We start from the raw sequence: 21,976 nt of genomic DNA, 5'->3' as shown, positions 1-21,976 counted from the left end.
TGTGTGGTGGTTCAAACTGAAATCCCTTCTAAATAACCGTGTCACCACTTGCTGCCCACGAGTGTGTCAATTAAACATGAACACACACGCTCAAACGCAAACCTGTTTGATGTTGTGATGTGTTTTATATTGGTATGCCATGTTTAATTGGTATTAAACATATAAAGGCAACATTACATTAGTCTACATCAAGTAAGCACTGATCAATCACTCCAAAAGAAATGATAGCGGTGTTATCTCTGGCTGCTTACCTACTGTAAATTATGAATGTATTTTTTTTAATCATATAGGCACTGTTCAGGAATTTAAAGATTCTTGTAAGAAGAGGATGTTTCATTCATTTAACTTGTATTTTGAGTGGTTTTATTCTGCATTCTCTCATTTTTGTAAATGTCGGAATTGCTTTGAGCTCTACTTAACTAGCAAGACTGCTTACCATCATGTTTTGTTGCCAGCCATCGCTACTTCATCACAGATAAACCCTAAAAATGAAAGAGTAAAAAAAGGTGACTCAGTGTGGGAAAATGTCAGGATGTATCCTAGCTACATGAGAATATTGGAATAAAAATTGCATAAAAATGTGGAGTAAATATTTCTGTGTTTGTGTTTGAACTTCTGGATGATGGCATTAGATTAGTGACCTCCCTTTCTCATGTCAAAACTGAAAATAGTCTCTATATGTCAGATAACTTTAAATGACACACTCTCTCTCTCTGCCACTAGTGATGTGATGGTTAAATGCTGTTCTTCCTTGAACACCCTCCAAAAACTTGTTTCGCTTCGGCTATAGCTTCATTGAAATCTTCTCATGCTGGTGCAAGACAGCTGTAACAAAACTGTAGACTGTTTAAAAAAAGAAAAAGTTTGATGCCTCCACTTAATGACATAATGTCCTTGTCTGTCCCCACACTGACGTCAGCTGAGTCAGCTCCAGCTTATCTACTGTATTCATTAGGTTTGCAGTAGATGCCAGGACCAGGAACCTGCCAGCCTGGCCCAAGGTCACATCACTTTGTAAAACTTACCTGTCTCTTAAAACAAGTTTTGTGCTGACAGTGCAGCTGAATAATTTGTAACTCAGCCTCAGACACTCAGAAATAGTCTTGTAAGTATTCAAAATAGATATTTTACTTGTAATGCATTATACTTATTATAACCTGTCGCAGAGAATCAATACCTTTTGGACTTTGTTGCTTTTGTTAGAGACAAAGCTATGTGCCCTTCTGTGTTGATTGGTCTGTGTCCTGGTACACGCACACCCTCAAAGGGTGTAAGGAATCTGCAGATATCGCCTTACAGTGACTACATTTGCATGCACACAAGAAACCAGGGGCCTCATGTATAAACGGAAAGGTTGCGTACGCTGGTTTTGTGTTTGTGAATATCTGGTAAATACAAATCGGGGATGTTTTTTTGCTCTCGTTGTACTCTGAAGTTTACTGGGAGTGATATAATGTAGCCTTTTATGGGGAGTAGACACTGTGCTGGACTCTGTTTATAAAAAAAAAAAAGGGGGAAAAAAAGCCTTTTTAAATGCTACTCTGCATGTAAGAAAATCATTAGGGTAATGGGGGAAACTAGCTTCCAAAGTAGGCCTGCACAATATTGGAAAAAAATGACATTAAGATATTTTTCCCCCCTGCGATATACATTCTGAAATGAAAAAGTAATTTTTAAAAGATGACATAAATATCTCTATTTAGAAATAGTAAATCATTCTTGAATACTATGGTAATTTTGTAGGGGAGTGCATCTACGTAGAAGATGAACTATAATAAACTTTAATGCGTTACAAACACCAAAGCAAGTAAGTGCTGTGACTACCGTTACTCTTCTGATGTGATTCTGGAGAGGGAAATTAGGTAGAAATACACCGGTTGACTAGCATGACACCATTGTATTCATATCATACTATCAATCCAGGCTAACATGAATGACAGTGACTGCATGTTGCTTCCTCTAAATTTCAGGTTGGGGTCGACTAGCGGGGCCAGCGTTTGTTTGATAAATTGATCAGACCTGCATGTCACGCGCAATAGCAACAAACTATGTATCCAAGAACAAATAAATCAGAGTAAATAACGTTCGATCAGACTCAGACTTATGTTGTAGGTTAGTGTTACGTTTCCATTGTCGCGGCTCCGAACCGCATTAGTTGAGACGGACGGACACCTTTTTTCTTTAGGCTAACTATATTGCATATATGGTAGCAGCTTTCTGTGGGGGGAATTGGCCAGGAAACGTTGTATGATTTTTTTTAATCAGGTGATTTAGTTCAAATTTGCAGCGAACATTAAACACTGACTACTGTAGCTTCACTGACTACTCATCGAAGCTGCCTACGGTACTTTCTACACACGGAGAGCCTCACTTCCCATAACAAACCCCGTCGGACTAACGTCACACGTTGCCCACATAACTACCTGTCTTAAAGAGAAGGGTCGGCCGGCAATAATCATGTAAAAGGACAACGATGAAAGTTTATTTTTCTACAGTATCAAGCAGCAAAAAAGGATTGGCGTCAACATCGCAACGTCCTACGATGTGACTATTGCGCATGCGCACATTGCAATGTCTGTGCTAAAACGGAATATCGTTCTGCCCTATTTCAAAGCAACATTTTCTTTTAAATAAAAAGACCAACCAGCCGGTTAAAGCAAGCGATTTAGGGGATACTGGAACTGATGGCCAACAAGAAGTTCTGAAAGTCTGGTTTTGCCTCATTGAAAAGAAACTCTGTGAAATGTGTGTTGTTAAGGTGCTTGAATCTTCGATGCAATGACTAAACGTTTTTGCTACATTTTGTGAGTCGTTGAAGTTGCTCTTCCTGAAATTTGGAAAGATGTGGAAGTCACTGTGGTGAAGTCATAACACCTGTCAAGGGTTGGCTTAGAAAAGAGGAACTGGTAACATTGGCCTGTTTAAATGGAAGCTTGTTCTATAGGGTTTGGATTTCTAAAGTTTCCTCTTGGACTGCTGTAGAACAGAAACAATCCTAGCTTTATCTTTCTATCAACTCCCACCATCCACATATCATAAATCCTTCTGAATGGACACTATCAGCATGTTTAATTAAAGATTAACACAGAGAGGAAGAGCCAGGCCCATGCTTCAATCATGAGATGGTGAGAAAAAGGAAGGAAAAGGAGGGAGGGAGGGAGAGAGGAAGGAAGCGGTTCTCTGGTGGCCTTTTTTGTTCTTTCTCTTGCTGTCTGTACCCTAATAAGAGTGGCGTCTCTAAATTTTATTTTGTTGCTAATTGGGAGAGTACCTATATCCTTTTGTCATTATACCACTGATACTGCTAAATTCATTTATAATCATTTTTTCCTGTTGGTAATGGGGTCTTTTTGACTTTACCAGTCATCTCCCCTATTATCGTAACTACACTCAAATGTTCACAGTGAGAAAATGTTCTTAAATCAGCGTTCCTTTATGACATAATGCCCTTAACTAATTTCATGTGTTGTGCCATCAGATGTAAAACCTGGTGGGGGTGGTATTTTTTCAGCTTGCCAAGGTATGAAAATTGACAATATTGGCAATAATAGTGGCAGTTTATATCTCAAAATGCTGTTCTCACGTTTCACTTTTAAGGCGCGTGCGCGCGCGTGTGCGTGTAAGTAAGCCTGTATAACTGTAAAGACACGTCTTTTCTTTTTCTTCTTGTCCAGCGCTTATCGGTAGTACATACTCAACTGGATATAAGTTGATGATCAGTGAAGGATCTGTACTGTTTGACGTTGTTATGGCAAAGCTATGACGGATCACTTAATGGCATAAGATCTTATTTCTCCCATCAGATGTTTGTGGAAATATTTGACATTTGTCACAAACAGATTAACTGAAGTAAAAGCTCCTTTGGTAAACATTTATCTTGGTGTTATTAAAGCTCTTTTGACATAATATGATAATATGATTTACAGGATTTATATTGTCAGTGATTGACTGCAGTATCCGCCAACCCCCACGCATTGACCTTGTCTTTCTCTGTTGCCTCCCTTTCTGTTGGCGGATGTGTATTTGAAAGGATGTGGTATTGTAGTTGTGATAGATGGACTCAGAACTCATTAACCAATTGTATCTGTTATACAGAGTAATTTCCAAGCTAATGCAGCACTCTGTCATATTGAAACAACACTTATTTATGAATGGTTGTGGATTCTTCCTTAATGGGCTCTCAAGAGGCATAACTTTCTTTTCATATTGTTGTGGATGCTGGACTCATTCTCACCAACTTTGTGTATATTTAGTTTTGCTTCGGTCTTATGATCAGTTCCTAAAAAGGAAGTAAAGTGGTTAAATAGTGCTGAATGGTGTTAACGGTGTTAACGGTGAAGGGAAGTGAATGTTTTTTTCTCTTTTCTAGGGTTCATTCATTCAATATGATGCACATGTACTCTGTTGCTCTTGTATGAATATTAGCCAAAATAAGTAAAACAGTCATTTGAAGCCAAATTTGATTTTGATGCATAGAAGAGCAAGCAAGTCCTCGGCGTTAAATTTAAATGTATGCCATGAAACAGCAAGCTGTTGTAGCTTGACTTCATGTTGTCCAGTCTGCCTGAAACTTTACATGCCGGATAAAAGTCCCGACCTGGAGACGCCTTCATACAGTACATGTCCATATTCAGTCGTGGTCACAGCGCCACCTTTTGGCAACAGGAAGTCAGCCTTATGTGGCAAACATCATTTGATTTACATTTTCATGGTGTGGTCTACACGTGATATACTGCGACATATAATTAGTGTCTGTTCTATAGAGTCACATAGTGGACACAGGTGCTGTTACAGGCAACCGGCTTAAAACTTACAACATACAGTACCTTACGATGATGATATCATCGCGGTAGTGTCACATCCCTGCCAGTGTTGCGGTGATGCGGTTATTGTCACAGCCCTATGAATATGTATTGTCTTCTAGGACACCTGCTGAGTAAAGAGACTCGCATACAATTAAAGCTGCAAGCAGCGATGGAGGGCCCTCGCTACCCTGCGCAAGTCGGGGTTACTGGCGGACGCCTCTTCTTGCGACCGTACATTTGCGCATCACTCATATCCTGAAAATCGTCGCCAATGAAAAGTGAACTCCCTGCAGAGTTCATTGATACCTCACACAAGCCTATACGTCATAGAGGTCATTATCCGTGAAAGGGGGCGTGGCCGCATCATAAGGGGGCGGGTCAAACATCAAAAATGAAAAAGGAAGTCTCTGCTGAGTTCATTGATACCTCACACAAGACTATACGTTAAACGGTTCAAATGTTATGAAATGGGGCGTGGCCTGAGTGACTGGGCGTGGTCATTATATAGGGGCCGCCTCAGTATCACATGTAGACCACACATGTAAATCGGATGATGTTTGTCATATAAGGCATATTTCCTGTTGCCAGATGGTGGTGCTATCTCCAAAAGTCCATATTGGCCTGCAGGTGTCCTCAGGCCTGGACTCTTGGGGATTGTGGGAAATTTCAAGCAGATCCGACAACGTACACTGTAGTTACAGCCAATTTCATCTTCATCGCTAAACACCCAAAATGGCCGCCGTGCCACGCCCACACCATATGACAAAGTTTTTCTTTTAATAACTTTTCATCTTCAACATTAGGATGATACACACCAAGTTTGAAGTTGATCGGATGAAATCTCTAGGAGGAGTTTGTTAAAGTATAGCACCTTGTCTTTTAGGCCTACTTCCTGTTGCCACTAGGGGGCGCTATGACTTTGAGCCAATAGCGGCGTGTAGATGTCGTCAGGGGCGGACTCTGATGAATCTTGAAAAGTTTCGAGCTAATCGGACAACGTACGCTCAAGTTACACCCACTTCCTGTTTCGGTGGCGAATCGCACAAAATGGCCACCCCGCCACGGCCACGCCCTATGACGAAAAGTTTTTCTTTTAATAACTTTTCATCGTTAACATGTTAAGATGACACACACCAAGTTTGAAGCTGATCGGACGAAAGCTCTAGGAGGAGTTCGTTAAAGTACGACCTGTGTAAATGGCCAAAATCGCACTGATTTCGCACGTTCAAAACAAAATGGCGGACTTCCTGTTGGGTTTAGGGGGGGCTACCATGGAGTTTTATGTCCGCCCTGCCATGTTACATATGTGTACCAAGTTTCGTGACTCTACGTTAATCGAGCTGCAGGGGCTCAATTTTCTTAATTTTGTAGGTGGCGCTAGCGAGCCATTTTTGTGCGCCCATTCCCGAAACCATTAAAATACGTACATTTTCACCAGACTTGATGCGACCGCCAAATTTGGTGAGTTTTTGAATATGATAAGTCCTCCAAAAAGGCAATTCATTTGACGGACGAAAGAATAATAATTCCTTCAGTTCCAATAGGGCCTTCGCCGCCTGTCGGCGCTCGGGCCCTAAATAGCTAGCTATTGAAAAAGTGGGATGAGGACCATGAAGGCATAACTTTCTAAAGTTCAAGATAGTTAAAGCACAGAGTATAGCAGACGTTGCAAACTGCTTCGTTTATTCTTTGCTTGGTCAGATGTGTAATCCTTATAGCCAAACTTTATTATTTTCAGTGCAGAGGGATCCATGACGTTAAGTTACTAGCCGTAGTCAGTCTCATTTACTGTAGGTCTGTGTCACTTAGTAATATTACCGGGTTCTCGGCCGCGCATGCAACAGCACCCATTCAGATCACCTAATCAGATTTTTTTGTGTATATGGTTTTTCTAAAATCCTGCTCAACATCAGAAATAAACAAAGTCAAGTAATTTCAAGTCATTTGACTCAAGTCTAAGTCAAGTCTCAAGTCATGAATATCAAGTCAAAGTCAAGCCGAGTCTTTTATTAATGTTTATCAAGCAAATCTTGTGACTTAAGTCCATCATGTCTGCTAATCAGTTATCTGGAACTCTTTTACTTTATTGCCTTACAGTCTCTTGTAGTGAAGTCATATGACCGTTTCATAAACTTTTCAATAAAACTGAAAAATGTTCAACTTGTGTGGATGCATTGTCACCTACTTTGTGCTGCCCTGTATGAATTTAGGTCTATTTTGGTACAGTTGTCTTTGCATTGTATTTATATTAATGCCATTGCTCTTACATCAAATAGTTCCCTTTTGTAGCCACATAACCAGTACACACACACACATACACACCGATATGTGTTTGCCTAGCAGATGTCTTTAATCAGATCATGTCCTACTAATACACAAACATGTTTGGTGCTTCACCAAGCGCACAATGAACAAATCACATATACAGTGGTGCTCAAAAGTTTACATACACATGCTTAAGTTGACTAAAAAGAGGAATAAAAAAATCATGTTTTGGAAATTTATTTTAATACCTAAATTAAAAATGAGGTAAAATCCAACCTTTAAGGACACCAATTTTCTTTGTGAATGAATAACGTATTGTAAATAAATAAATGTTCTTATTTAAAATACAGGGGTCATAAGTATACATACCCCTATGTTAAATTCCCATAGAGGCAGGCAGATTTTATATTAAAGGCCAGTTATTTCCTGGATTCAGGATATTATGCATCCTGATAAAGTTCCCTTGGCCTTTAGAATTAAAATAGCCCCACATCCTCACATACTCTTCACCATGCTTAGAGATAGGCATGGTTTATTTCAGTTAGACTAATACCTGGTTTGATTTGCATTGAGAGATGATTTTATAGAAAGTATCCCATGCCTATCTCTAAGCATGGTGAAGAGTATGTGAGGATGTGGGGCTATTTTAATTCTAAAGGCCAGGGAACTTTATCAGGATGCATAATATCCTGAATCCAGGAAATAACTGGCCTTTAATAATAAAATCTGCCTGCCTCTATGGGAATTTAACATAGGGGTATGTATACTTATGACCCCTGTATTTTAAATAAGAACATTTATTTATTTACAATACGTTATTCATTCACAAAGAAAATTGGTGTCCTTAAAGGTTGGATTTTACCTCATTTTTTAATTTAGGTATTAAAATAAATTTCCAAAACATGATTTTTTTATTCCTCTTTTTAGTCAACTTAAGCATGTGTATGTAAACTTTTGAGCACCACTGTACAAAGAGACACCTTCTCTTATATTGTTGTTAAACCCTTTTGTCAGGTTAAGCTGCTTTTCTGATCAAGCCAAGCTTAACTTGTCACCCCTCAATAATCTTTCCTCCACAGAATTTTACTGCCCCATCACTCTCAGCTCAATATTTCTTTCTGGTTTCACCATATCAACCCTGGACCTTTCTTGGCTCATGAGTGGCAGGTGGAGGATTGGTTCTCCTTCAGCTTTCTCACCTCCCACAGTCATGCCTCGGGGTCGGGAGCTTTTGTGATTGCTAAAGGAAGTGTATTGTGTGCCCATCTGCCCCCCCCCCCCCCCCCCAATCTCCCTCTTTCTCCAAAAGCTTCACTGTTCATAGACCCAAAAGGGCCTTCAAAGGGCCAACAGGGCCAACAGCAGATGTGGGTCTATGCAGTCACACAAACCCCAGCAGAAGTCATGGGGGTGTGTTCTCGGGCCCGTATACGAATGCGCATGTCTTAAGACAGTGTGAAGTCTTTGTTTATGGAGGGAAGTCTGCTATATTTAGATGTGGAAATATTAGTTTTGGCCCATGATTCTTGTTTCCAGTGCATGCATATATCTATCTATTAGTTCCTCTTGGGCGTCTGAGCGGTGACCGTTACACCAGGGTAACAATTCTGGAAAATCTCAATCTTGTGCATAACTGAGAAAACTAAACATTTGTACATTACTTACTATTTATTAGTTAGTGATGTCAATTGAGACAGTGTTGCAGTTGATGCAAAGACCTAAAGTCTATTAGCTAGCAACAATTTTAAGGCAAATTTGAATTGGATGATTCTGTGTGTTTTTAATTGTAGCCTTAAATTCACAAGTCAAAAAAACCCAATATGCAATAAGACATGTGACAAGTCTTATGGCGGTTTTCCAGTGTGTGGTATCTACTCGACTCACCTCAACTCTACTCACCTTTTTTGGTTTTCCATTACGAAAGCAAGTCCCTGGGACTTGCTACCAGGTACTTTTTTTTTAGTACTACCTCAGTCGAGGTTCCAAGCGAGCTGAGGTGATCCCAAAAGGTGACGTGGAAACCTGCAGACTACTGGTTGGTCGGATCACTGCGTTTTTATCAAAAAAGAGTGCGGAGTGTGTGTCCGGAACAAACGCAACATTTAAAAAAATAAAAAATAAAGCCAGACACCAACAGACTATCTACTCTCAAAACAAAAACATTTCTTCTGGCTGTGGAAAGTAGCCGACGTGCTGTTCTGAGTCGTGTTGAAAATTACATCATCATGCGTAGCTATGGTGAACAGCCACGCTGAGGCGTTACTCAGTCTGCAATGGAAAACGGACGCAGAACGTGTCGAGTAGAGACGAGTCGAGCTGTTACCAACCGTGGCAAAACGCCATATCTTATCCTTCCACACACAGATGTTTAATAGAGTTTATCTGTCCACTTGCCCCCACATGGACCTGATATGGTGCTGTTGACTTAGTTGTGATTCCAGATGCAGTCAGAGAAAATCTTTGGGCTAGTAGTACTTAGCAAATGCTGAGCTTGTGATGGTAAGGTAGGGGGGATAACCAAACTTTGAGCAGAGAAATAAATAAAAACAGGGCTTTAAAGAGTCATTTTTTTGGATGCATCAGAGTTTTTATGTCCAGAATCCTGCTGCGTACATGCAGATGAACAGTGCCAGTACCCAGAGGTACCCCTTAACTCGCCGGTAAAACTACGCTGGATGACTCTCGTCAGCTGGTTGAAAATCTGTGACTTTTTAGCATTCACAACACTCTTAGTTGCGTCATCCTCCCTAGCTTCGCCCTCTTGTCCAAATACGATCACGGCCAAAATGCAAACTGCTGTCTTCAAAACAGCAGTCCACAAACTAATGGTTGACGTCATTCAGTGTCAGTGCTGTTGGTGTTTTCAAACACATCTTTCAGATGAAGATGGCATCATTTCAAATAGAGGACATTATTTATAAATTAGCCTGATAACCACCAACTCTCTAAAGACGCTAATAATTTCATTGTAACTGCATGTGGCTGTTATGGCTGATCTTTGTATATTGGAGTGTTTTTGAAACAAAGCTCATTTAAGGGGCAATCCAAACCATTTTGGGCCCTGCACAGTTCAATTTCTGTGATATTATCAAGTTGCACGGCAATGATAAAACTAGGGAAAACAATGTCATACAGTGCTTAAGATTTACATACGTACATTGTTATATTATTACATATTAGATACATTGTTATGGCACAGATGCATTGACCACACCAACAGTTAACTGGAGAGATATGTCATCAAGCTGTTTGTGCCGTAGCGCAGTATGACCATTTGACTAATATATCCTACAGACCCTTTGCACGTGACGTCACACTCTACTCGCTCGAATATTAAACGCAATGACAGACAGGCGGAAGAGCTATGCTAGACGGACTGAAAGCTAAACACGTACATGTTTTGCTAGCTGCTGCCCATCGCGTCGTAATATCCACCTGTCAAATCTTAACATAGGCTACACAGCGAATATAATCACAGATAAGAAGATGGCTAGATGTTACAATTTGTGTTGTTACTACTCATCATATATACTCCGTGATCTACTGCATAGATTAATGTACTGTATGATAGATAATTAATGACTGCACTTCCCAGAGCCTGGATGTGTTCAGGCATCCATTTGAAAGTTGCATTGGCACACCCAGTGACTCTAAAATCATAGGCTATGTGTTATATACATCTTTACTTAAATAAAGAAAATGTGTTAAAGTGCCTATATTATGAAAAATGACTTTTTCTGGGATTTGGGGTGTTATTTTGTGTTCCACACACATACAAACTTGGAAAAAGAATTGTCCATGCAGTTTTGAGTAAGATACGGGTTTCTGAATGTTCTCTGCCTCGAATCTCCGGGTGAGCTGGTCAAAATCTCCACGGCTTTCTACCGAACTAGTCAAGACAAAGTGGCTAACCATAGCACGGTAGCGCTAGCATGCTAGTTTGTTCTCAATGGCAAAACGCTGCTACAACACACTAGTTCAACATAATCTACAAAAGAACTACTTGCATGTCACTGTTCTGTAGGGATTCCACAAGGGCCATTTATTTAGAAGAAGTCTCTCAGCTAATCCTGCCTTCTACAGACCAAAGTTGTAAAAAAGTTATCTAGCGGTTGTGATCTTACCTAGCTACTGTGACTGTGCGACTTCCAACAAAGCTAGTATAGGAGTGAGATGTCTCATGCTGTAGCTAAAACAGAGCCCTAAACACACAGGGTGAAAACAGGATGTCCTGCAATGTGCAGTACAACAAAAATATTGTGTTTTTTTTTATAAATGAAACTATGTAAACCTATTCTGGTACATCCTCAAAATACAATTATGAACCTGAAAATTAGCATAATATGGACGCATTAATACAAAATAAACTCTAGATTGATGTCTTATCATTGCAAATATGAGGTACCTTCCCTTGCCATTAGTGTAGCATCGCGTACCTGTTAATCCAGCCAGCTACAAAGAACTGGTAAAGCATCCAGACTTTTAAAAGCTTTTAGATCAGCACCAGTGTATGGGGATACCCCATTCACCACATAGTGTTACAGATTGTGTTGCTTGAAGTCGGGCAGACTAAAAAGAGAGAGAGGAAGAAGGTAAGGGTCGGTATCCAATCCTGTTATCTCAACTTCTCCAAATACCGCTCTTTTTGAGCACTTTACCAGATGCCCTATCTTGACGATAACAGGATGATAACATGTTCAATAGAAGAAGCCATAAAGAAGACAGTATTAATGTTATTATTATTACAGTTTATTTAGTGTTATTTATTTTAAACTGATTGAAACTAATGAAACTTTCCGCTCATCTGCTACACTGTTCAGCTTGCGCTTCTGGTGATTCTTCCGTCTGTCGTGGCGTCGTCGCGCGGGACTGTGTGTATGCAAAGGGTCTATAAACGGATATCACATTTACCACATGATTTTGTAGCTCAATTTCATTGTCAAAATCTTTGTAAATGATCTATTTGTACTGTTTAAAATATACACAACATTTTTGACACTTACGTCAATACATTATAGAGGGTAAAAGTATCAAAGGATCACAGTGCATCACTTCTGTCCATTGCTTGTTAATGTTTTGTGTCCAAAGGGTCATTCGTCTTTTGGGGTGTTTTTTTCACTCTGCTGTGACGCAGAAAATAAGACCCACCCTTGTTTGTTCTGTCTCAAAGGGTGGTTGAACTGTGCTGTGTTGACTGTTGAGATAAAGCAGAGAATAATACACCACTACGCCATACCAACTCTTCTTGGTAACAAAGACAGTCACTTTTTACTGGTCAGTCACTCACCCCACAATAGGGGTGTGAATCATCAGAGGCCGCACGATACAATATTATCACCATACTTATACAATATTATTGCGATTTCAAACATATTGCAATACTGTGCTATATATTACATTGTATTACCTTTTTCCAACTTCAAATTACGTCCACAAAGGAAAACTTTATCAACATCTGATTTATCTAAAAAGATAAATGTGTATATTTTATTATTCTAGTATCAAAAAGTTTTAATGCGCAATTTATATAAAAGATCGATACTTGGCATCCATGTATCAATACAGTAATGCCACAGAAAATATTGTGATACTATGCTGTATCTGCGTCATTATTTGGATAATGGCTAACAGCAATGTTGTCACTCAGATTAGTATAAAAGTCAAAATCTGACTGTTATTTCTTACCTTTGATGTCTTATCTTTCCTGTCTGTTCACCAGTTTTACTTTTCTTTGATAGTTTCTTTCCTTTTCTTGGTAATTTGACAATACTACTACAATTATTACAACTTTACTCTTGATCCTGCTGGCTTCACTGTGGGTAAAAAAAGCTCTGCTGAAATGTCTGACGCTATAAGAAACCTAGATGAAATATAGCCATATGCAACTCATGTTACTACTTATGATGTAGAATATACTATTCAAAAACCTGTTCCTCCTCTTGCCTTGTTTTACCAGCTTTTTAGGTCATGGCATTATATCAGATTATTTTCTATTTTAGTGCCTTTAGTGCCTTAAGTAATAACAACAAAACTGTCGGCACGTCCACATGATACAAGCCTTACGTGACCACGGACCCCCCCCCCCATCTCCTTCGGCCTGAGGCTCCATGCAGGATCTCACCTTGTGGAGTTGCAATGATCATGAGAACAGTTAGGAATCAGCCCAGAACTACACGGGAGGATCTTGTCAATGATCTCAATCTAGCTGGGACCATAATCACCAAATCTGTAGTTTGCAAATGAACATCTAAATGATTCAGAGAAAAACTGGGTGAAAGTGTTGTGGTCAGATGAGACCAAAATGGAGCTCTTTGGCATCAACTCAACTTGCCGTGTTTGGAGGAGGAGAAATGTTTCATGTGATCCCAAGAACACCATCCCCACCATCCAACATGGAGGTGGAAACATTATGCTTTGGGGGGGGTTTTCTGCTATGGGGACAGGACAACTTCACCAAAAGGACGATGGACGGGGCCATGTACCATCACATTTTGGGTGAGAACCTCCTTCCCTCAGCCAGGGCATTAAAAATGGGTCGTGGATGGGTATTCCAGCATGACAATGACCCAAAACACACAGCCAAGGCAACAAAGGAGAGGCTTAAGAAGAAGCACACAAAGGTCCCGGAGTGGCCTAGCCAGTCTCCAGACCTTAATGACTTGGAGAAGATCTGCAAAGAAGAGTGGGAGAAAATCTCTCCTGAGATGTGTGCCACCCTGGTGGCCAACTACAAGAAATGTCTGACCTCTGTAATTGCCAACAAGTTTTTTGCCACCATGTATTAAGTCATGTTTTGCAGAGGGCTCAAATACATATTTCTCTCATTAAAATGCAAATTAATTTATAACATTTTTGACATGCGTTTTTCTGGATTTCTCTTTTATACTGTCTCTCACTGTTCAAATAAATCAACCCTTAAAATTATAGACTGATTATCTCTTTGTCAGTGGGCAAATGTACAAAATCAGCAGGGGATCAAATACTTTTTTCACCTCACTGTAATTAGCTTTGTAGTAAATCATTTGGCAATGGCTTGAATGTAATTATGAATGTATGTAATATCAAAAAGCACTAAAGCATTAAGTTATGCTCTAAAAGATAACTGGTAAGATCAATATTGATCAATAGGCCTATAACTCAGGCGAGTATTCCTTACAAAGTGTTAAAGACAATATTGATGGATGGCTTAAAATTGTTTGTCGTCACAAATTAGAACCAATTTGGCTTGAAAAGCAAATATGGCACATAAATAGAAGTATGTGGCCTGTCTGTTTTGAGCCAAGCAATAGTAATGATGCACTGCTGAGGCTATTAAAGCCGGGTTTGACTTTCCAGTTTTAGCTAAGGTGGGTTTGAGTTCAGGCACTTTGATAGGTATAGTGTATTGTGATTGAACTATGTTAAGTGTTTTCAGCAGACTGAGTAAAAGAACATAATCTAACAATGGCTCGAGCCGGGTGGAGGAGTCAGGCCGGAACAGTCAGTGTGTTTACATAAACAGTAGGTTACAAAAGGTTTTCTGCAGTCACCTGATTTCTTAAACATCATGTTGTGAAAACTCTGGTTTCTGTAATTGGGGTAGGGGTTTAGGAAAACCTGATAGTGCTTAACGCTAACTTTTCTCCAAGAAACAGGTGTGCTCCTAAGTTAAGAACTCTAAGGGCGCAATGAAAATGTATCAAAAAGTGTTTTTTTCTTTAAAGTGCTACAATTTTATAAAATTTTCAGGATTATACTTGCATTTTGTGTTTGTACTACAACACGGTTACAGTTTGGGTTAAAGTTGACAAAACAGATGAATTAAAAAAATATATATATTTTGGAAATTGATCTTAATACCTTAATTAATTAAACAAATTGGGAAGAATCCAACCTTTTAATTTCCTCACAGCGTGTATATTACAGCTACACTAAGGTCTTACAAAGCTAACACTTCTGTCTGATTTCAATTTAAGGGATTTTTGTGAATTTGAGGGATCTTGTTAGGAGGAGGCTAGCTAGCTGTCATTGCTCCATCCAGTTCACCCCTGACTCTATCAATGAGACTCGCGGACAAGAGGCGTTTATTTCCCCAATCGTTTGTTTAAATAACGCAACACACATATATTATAAGATTAACAGGAACCTGTGGTAAGAGATTGCAGGCGTAACTGCGGTCTCACTCACACACACCGGCCATTTAGCAGTAAGAGGGGAGGGAGAGCAGCGAGCTGTCAGGGCAGCGCCCTTTGGTAGTCCAGAAACGATGACTTTGCGCTGGGTATGGAGCGTCGCGGGCTGCCGCTGTCTCGTTAGACTGTGTGGAGCTCCTGAAGTCCGAAACCGTTATACCAAATTTGCAATTGGCCATACATTTTCGTAAAAAGGCACATTATGGACCTTTTACAAGTAACTTTAGAAATGAAATAGACGAACAATGTATAACGTTGGGGTGTGTGGTGTGTGTGTGTGTGTGTGTGTGGGTGTGTGTGTGTGTGTGTGTGTGTGTGTGGTGTGTGTGTGTGTGTGTGGTGTGTGTGGTTGTGTGTGTGTGTGTGTGTGTGTGTGTGTGTGTGTGTGTGTGTGTGTGAATCACAATATGACCTTTTCTCCAAATTGTGCATGACGGCCCCTACAGTTTGGCACACATGTGACCTGTGGATTTAAACACGTTGTCTGATTTCCTATGTAACCTGTTTTTTTCTGAGTAATCTGGTTTCTTATGTGCATGTTAACATAGTTTTGTGTGCCGGCCAGACAGCATACTTTGAATACTCTGGCTCTCCCAGCACTCATTGCCTGCTAAAAACGATGCCAAGTGTTGTGTGACCATGGGTAGAGTTGGAATGTAATACTGCACTCCATGGACAGTTGATGAATCATTGTCAAAGCTGCAAGGCTGAAGTCTTCCTATTGACTGACAAGGATATATTACGGTTTTACTTGTGTTATTGTATATCGTACTGTATAGATAAATCTTAATGTTAAATTGTGACTTCTACTTTAACGTATACTTTGAGTGGTTATACTACTGAAAGTTGTAAAATTCTGAATCAATTTCTTGATACCTTAAATTTTGAATTATTTGTGTTTTGATATTTTGTTCAGCAAAGGAAAACTAAAGTGTGGCCTCTGCTTTCCAAGTAAATTACACCAAAAATGGATGATGGCAGTTGTAGAAAATTGCATGCAAAATTAAAATGCATTAGGCCTATACGCCTGTAACAATTATTTACTTGTCTAATAGCAATTTTTTTTAAAGTAATTGCAGTTTCTTTGTTTAAACGCAATTAATTGCTAACATTTGCCAAAGTCCTAGGGCGTATGACTGTTGTATTTTTGTTGTACTATTGTATTTATATATGTGATTATTGGTTGGACCGTAGAGTTATGCTTGCAAGAGGCACCTGTCACTTGTTGCCATATCAACTCCAAACATCCTGGGCTGTAGTGAGTCAAGCCAGATATATTGAACATGCTTGCGTTTCTGGCACAAAATCTGCCTGACAAATCTGCTGATTGAATGTTCATGTAAAAAAAAAAAAACTAAAAGGGAAAAACTGTTAAATTATCTTTTTAAATGCAGCGTTCTAACAAAAATTGCAGCTCAAAAGTGCATCACCAACAAAATAGAAAAAGACAACAAAATAAGGGTTCTGGCACTACGAAATTTGAAATAAAATGTACTTAAACCTCTTACTTAGAATTTCATTTAATTAATTTAATAGCAAAGCAATATAAAAAAAACAATAATTATAAAAACAAAACATCATATGTAAGAGTGACCAAAAGCCTGAAAGGCGTTTCAAGGGTCTCTCCACGTTTTGATGAAAGAAAAACCAAATCAAATAAACTTGAATAAAAACAATTTCAATAAAACTAATTACTTTCAAAACAAAGTCTATATTTTGTAACATAAGTCACAGAGATAAAAAATGTATCTAAATAAAATATAAGAAACCAGTAAGTCCATGAAAATAAAAAAAATAAAATCATACCTATTCTGTATGCAAGTTCTGGGATTCTCAAAGGTGTTTTTTTAATCAGTGACGGGGACTGATCGGGGCGCAGATCAATAGTTGTTCAACAGGATGGGTCCTAAATATTTTACAGAAAATGGACTGAGGCGGGTTTTAACAAAAGGAATGGGAAAGTTTCTTGACTGTCTGACTGGCTAGTCTGGTAAGAATGAAAACCTGAATTTACCAGACAATATATTTTCAGAAAATGTAGCCAAGCTTTCAGTCTTATGAAAATTAACTTGTTTTCCCCTAAAATGATATTTAACAGTAATATTTTTTAACTAATGTCCTCAAATGACATTTTATTTGGTTGCTCTCCACTATGGTGATAAACCTTACATTGGGTTCCATGGGGGCAAAAAAAACAATATACCCACAAATAAGTGTGAGCAGTGCAATACTGAATTTAATTATGGCCAGGGTTTCTGAGTGTCCTTGAACAGCATGCTGAATTGCGTGTTTCAGAAATATTTCCCTGCAACTGGCCTCTAGTTTGACTTCCTGGTGTTGAGTAAGAGTAACATTTTACTGTTAGTGATTAATAATTAAGCGGCAAAGGATTAGATACATACCCTTTAAATTGCAGTTGCTTTTGTTGAATGATGTATTGACCTAATGACACACGAAGAGGGTGCTACATTCACATAAGACCAAATTGGAAAAACTCTACAAACATATTTTCAACATTCTGCCAGCTGATGGCGGCACTGCACTTATGTTAAGTGCATTATTAATCTAACCATGAGACAGATGATCACCTGGGGTCCAGTTCTTTCACATTGCCCAGAAATCATTATGTGAATAAAATGGCCAATTAAACAGTAGTGGTAACTAGTAGTATATTTTATAATTGAACTATTATGTTTATTTTTTTTATGTCAATCAGCCTCACCCTCCTTGTCTCTGTCTTTCTGTCCAGATGCTGCAGGATTGTGCCAAGGCCCGTAGGGAGGTGGAGCTTCACTGGAGGGCGTCACCTTGCGCCAACATTGTGTGCATCATTGATGTCTATGAGAACCTCTATCAGGGCAGGAAGTGCCTGCTTATCGTCATGGAGTGGTGAGTTAAGCACATTTTTTATCAGATGTGTTTGGGTTGGTCAGAGTTAGGGCTGCCACTGACTATTTTTACTATACATTTATCAACTGTTTTAGTGATTAGTTGATTGATATTAATTAATTTTCCTCCAAACAATCAAAGGTCATTGGTTTAAAGTATTGATGTTGATGCATTTTGAGCCAATGGAAGCTGTGTAAACTGGTAAAACAAAGTATATCACACTGTTACGACGCTGGTTTACAAGTGAGATACCACTGCAGTAATGGCAGCTTCATCCCAAATTAGTCTTAATATTTTGAATGGACCATTGTATTATATATTCCAACAAAGTGCAATGCTTTTCCAAAACCACAGGGCATTATTTTGATGTAAATGTTTAATTCAGTACAGATTTAGCTTGCTTTGCAAAAATGCATATTCAACGAAATATTCTGGGTATTAGTGGAATTTCCATGCATAATTGCTGTTAGCTGGATCCAGACTTGGGAAGGCAGGTTAGAGAGAGTATAAATTCCCCATAGCAAAAGTGAAGTGAGAAGCATTTTGCCTTTTCAGTTGTTATAAGCATAGTTCAGCCAGGTAAATTATTGTAAACCTGTAGTGTATGACCTTAGTTGAAAATAACCCATTTCTTCTAAATGAGCCTAGAATATTTTCCTTGCCTTTTGTATTTCCGTCTAGCAGCACTTTAAACCACCAAAACCCACTTGTCACACGTGCACTCATTAGGTCTGTGGTTGCTCTACGGTGCGGAGGTCGTGGACCTGTATGCCTACACACTCACATGCAAAAATGCTGCGGCTGATGACTAATTTCCTTGAAGAAATGCTAATAAAGAAAAGAAGTTCTTTTGATGAAACATTTCCTTGTCTTCTGACAATGCAGAAATCTAGTTGGTATGATGACATATTTTGCTGTTTAAGTAGTCTCTCATGTTGTGTAAAAGGTCACCATGTCAAGTCACTATGATAATTTAGGAAATTCAGTTATGGTCCATCAAGATATTTATGTGCATTTTATTTCATTGTCAATCGCATACACATTAGGCCTGCATGATATTGGAAAAATCTGACATTGCGATATTTTCTTTCCCTTCAATATATATTGCGATTTGAAAAAAGAAAAAGTAATTGTTAAAAGTGTTAGTTACTTTAGGCTAACCCTATTGGCTTTAGCCTGGCTGGTAGCAGCTTTCTGCGGGGGGGAAATGGCCAGGAGACGTTGTGATTATGTTGCATTAATCAGGTGATTTTGTTTGTATTTGCAATGAACAAAAAACACTGACTACTGTAGCTCACTGACTACCCATCAAAAACTATGCGCATTACTGTGTCAGCTGCTGCCTACGGTACTTTTCTACACACTGAGAGCCTCACTTCTCATAACAATAAACCCGGTCGGACTAACGTCACATACACACGTTGGCCACATGACTACCTGTCTTGAAGGGGAAGGATCGGTCGCTAATAATCATGTAAAAGGAGAACGGTGCAAGTTTACTTTTCTATCAAGCAGCAAAAAAGGATTAGCGTCAACATTGCAACGTCCTGCGATGTGACTATCGCACATCGCAAAATCGATGCACAAAAACATACCATCCAAGACTTAAATACTCAACAGCACACCAAAATTGCAGCAGGAAATAGTCCCCAACAAATACATTATTTACTCTAGCGTGAACAGTTTGCTAAAAACTACATTGCCCTACATTGTTTTTAAAGATGCATGGCTTGGGGCTGAGAGCCACTGAAAGGCACTGGAATCCTTGTGCATTATGTTGGGATGTTGTATATTACGTTGCTGTCTGCATTGTTTCTTTTTGAGAAAGCGTGTGGTGGCGCTGTTCCATAGCTGCCGCCTGGAGGCTTGCTCCAACCTAAGTCAAATTCCTTGTATGTCTGTCATACCTGGTGAATAAAGCTGATTCTGATTCAAACTATTGAGAAACGTAACGGATAGTTGTTTTTAGGAATGCAATAATTATAGATTTTGTTGGTACGATTATAGTCTGAAACATATTCACGGTTTCACGATTATTATGCAATTCATTTCACTGCTATTGAAGGAAATTACATGAACACTCTAGATTTTGTTAATTATGCTGCCTTTTGAAACCGATTTAACACAGTAAGAATGTGTGTGTGTGTGTGGTGTGTGTGTGTGTGTGTGTGTGTGGTGTGTGTTTGTATAGATTATATATATATAGATATATAGATATATATAGATATATAGATATATAGATTAGATATATATATCTATATATATATACTATATATATATATATATATATATATATAATATATATATATATATATATATATATATAGACATGGTCAAGAGAATCTCCTGCAGTTCAAACCGAGCATCAGTATGGGGAAGAAAGGTGATTTGAGTGACTTTGAACGTGGCATGATTGTTGGTGCCAGAAGGGCTGGTCTGAGTATTTCAGAAACTGCTAATCTACTGGGATTTTCACGCACAACCATCTCTAGGGTTTACAGAGAATGGTCCGAAAAAGAAAAAACATCCAGTGAGCGGCAGTTCTGTGGGCGGAAATGCCTTGTTGATGCCAGAGGTCAGAGGAGAATGGCCAGACTGGTTCGAGCTAATAGAAGGGCAACAGTGACTCAAATAACCACCCGTTACAACCAAGGTGGGCAGAAGAGCATCTCTGAACGCACAGTACGTCCAACTTTGAGGCAGATGGGCTACAGCAGCAGAAGACCACATCGGGTGCCACTCCTTTCAGCTAAGAACAGGAAACTGAGACTACAATTTGCACAAGCTCATCGAAATTGGACAATAGAAGATTGGAAAAACGTTGCCTGGTCTGATGAGTCTCGATTTCTGCTGCGACAGTCGGATGGTAGGGTCAGAATTTGGCGTCTACAACATGAAAGCATGGATCCATCCTGCCTTGTATCAACGGTTCAGGCTGGTGGTGGTGGTGTCATGGTGTGGGGAATATTTTCTTGGCACTCTTGGGCCCTTGGTACCAATTGAGCATCGTTGCAACGCCACAGCCTACCTGAGTGTTGTTGCTGACCATGTCCATCCCTTTATGACCATAATGTACCCAACTTCTGATGGCTACTTTCAGCAGGATAATGCGCCATGTCATAAAGCTGGAATCATCACAGACTGGTTTCTTGAACATGACAATGAGTTCGCTGTACTCAAATGGCCTCCACAGTCACCAGATCTCAATCCAATAGAGCATCTTTGGGATGTGGTGGAACGGGAGATTCGCATCATGGATGTGCAGCCGACAAATCTGCGGCAACTGTGTGATGCCATCATGTCAATATGGACCAAACTCCCTGAGGAATGCTTCTAGCACCTTGTTGAATCTATGCCACGAAGAATTGAGGCAGTTCTGAAGGCAAAAGGGGGTCCAACCCGTTACTAGCATGGGGTACCTAATAAAGTGGCCGGTGAGTGTGTGTGTGTGTATATATATATATAAATATATATATATATATATATATATATATATATATATATCTCCCATAGAGGATGAAGAGGAGGAATTAACATTTAATGTTAACGTCAGTGACATGTTTGAGCTTTTATGGAGTTTTTGACTTGAATTTTTAGCAATCTTCAAATCAGTCGCTGTAAATGCAAACTTCAGCTTCTGACTTGTTAATCTTAGCTGTTAACAGTAACTTAGTTTTGCTTTGGGGGACCCTCCTCCTGTAAAGTTACTTGTAATATTAAACAGGTTAACGTTAGCAAACTGGTAACGTTAACAAGCTAACAAACAGTTAACAACAATGTTTACAAACAATAAAAGCTGCAAGCAGCGATGAACGGGGTACTGGCGGGATACCCCCGGCGATCTAC

General features: G+C 39.3%; 1 protein-coding gene across 1 annotated transcript in view; it reads left to right on the top strand.

Annotated features, from left to right (window-relative positions):
- Positions 1–21,976, top strand: part of mapkapk2a (MAPK activated protein kinase 2a) — a 38,900-nt gene that overhangs the window by 4,556 nt on the left and 12,368 nt on the right. The window contains exon 2 of the mRNA XM_032513307.1: positions 17,991–18,130. Within this exon, the coding sequence (XP_032369198.1) occupies positions 17,991–18,130 (140 nt within the window). The remainder of the gene's footprint in view (positions 1–17,990; positions 18,131–21,976) is intronic.

The sequence above is a fragment of the Etheostoma spectabile genome, chromosome 4 (assembly GCF_008692095.1).
Source record: "Etheostoma spectabile isolate EspeVRDwgs_2016 chromosome 4, UIUC_Espe_1.0, whole genome shotgun sequence".
NCBI lineage: Eukaryota > Metazoa > Chordata > Actinopteri > Perciformes > Percidae > Etheostoma > Etheostoma spectabile.
Note: the sequence above shows the minus strand (reverse complement) of the source record. Positions and strands in the feature narration are given on the sequence as shown.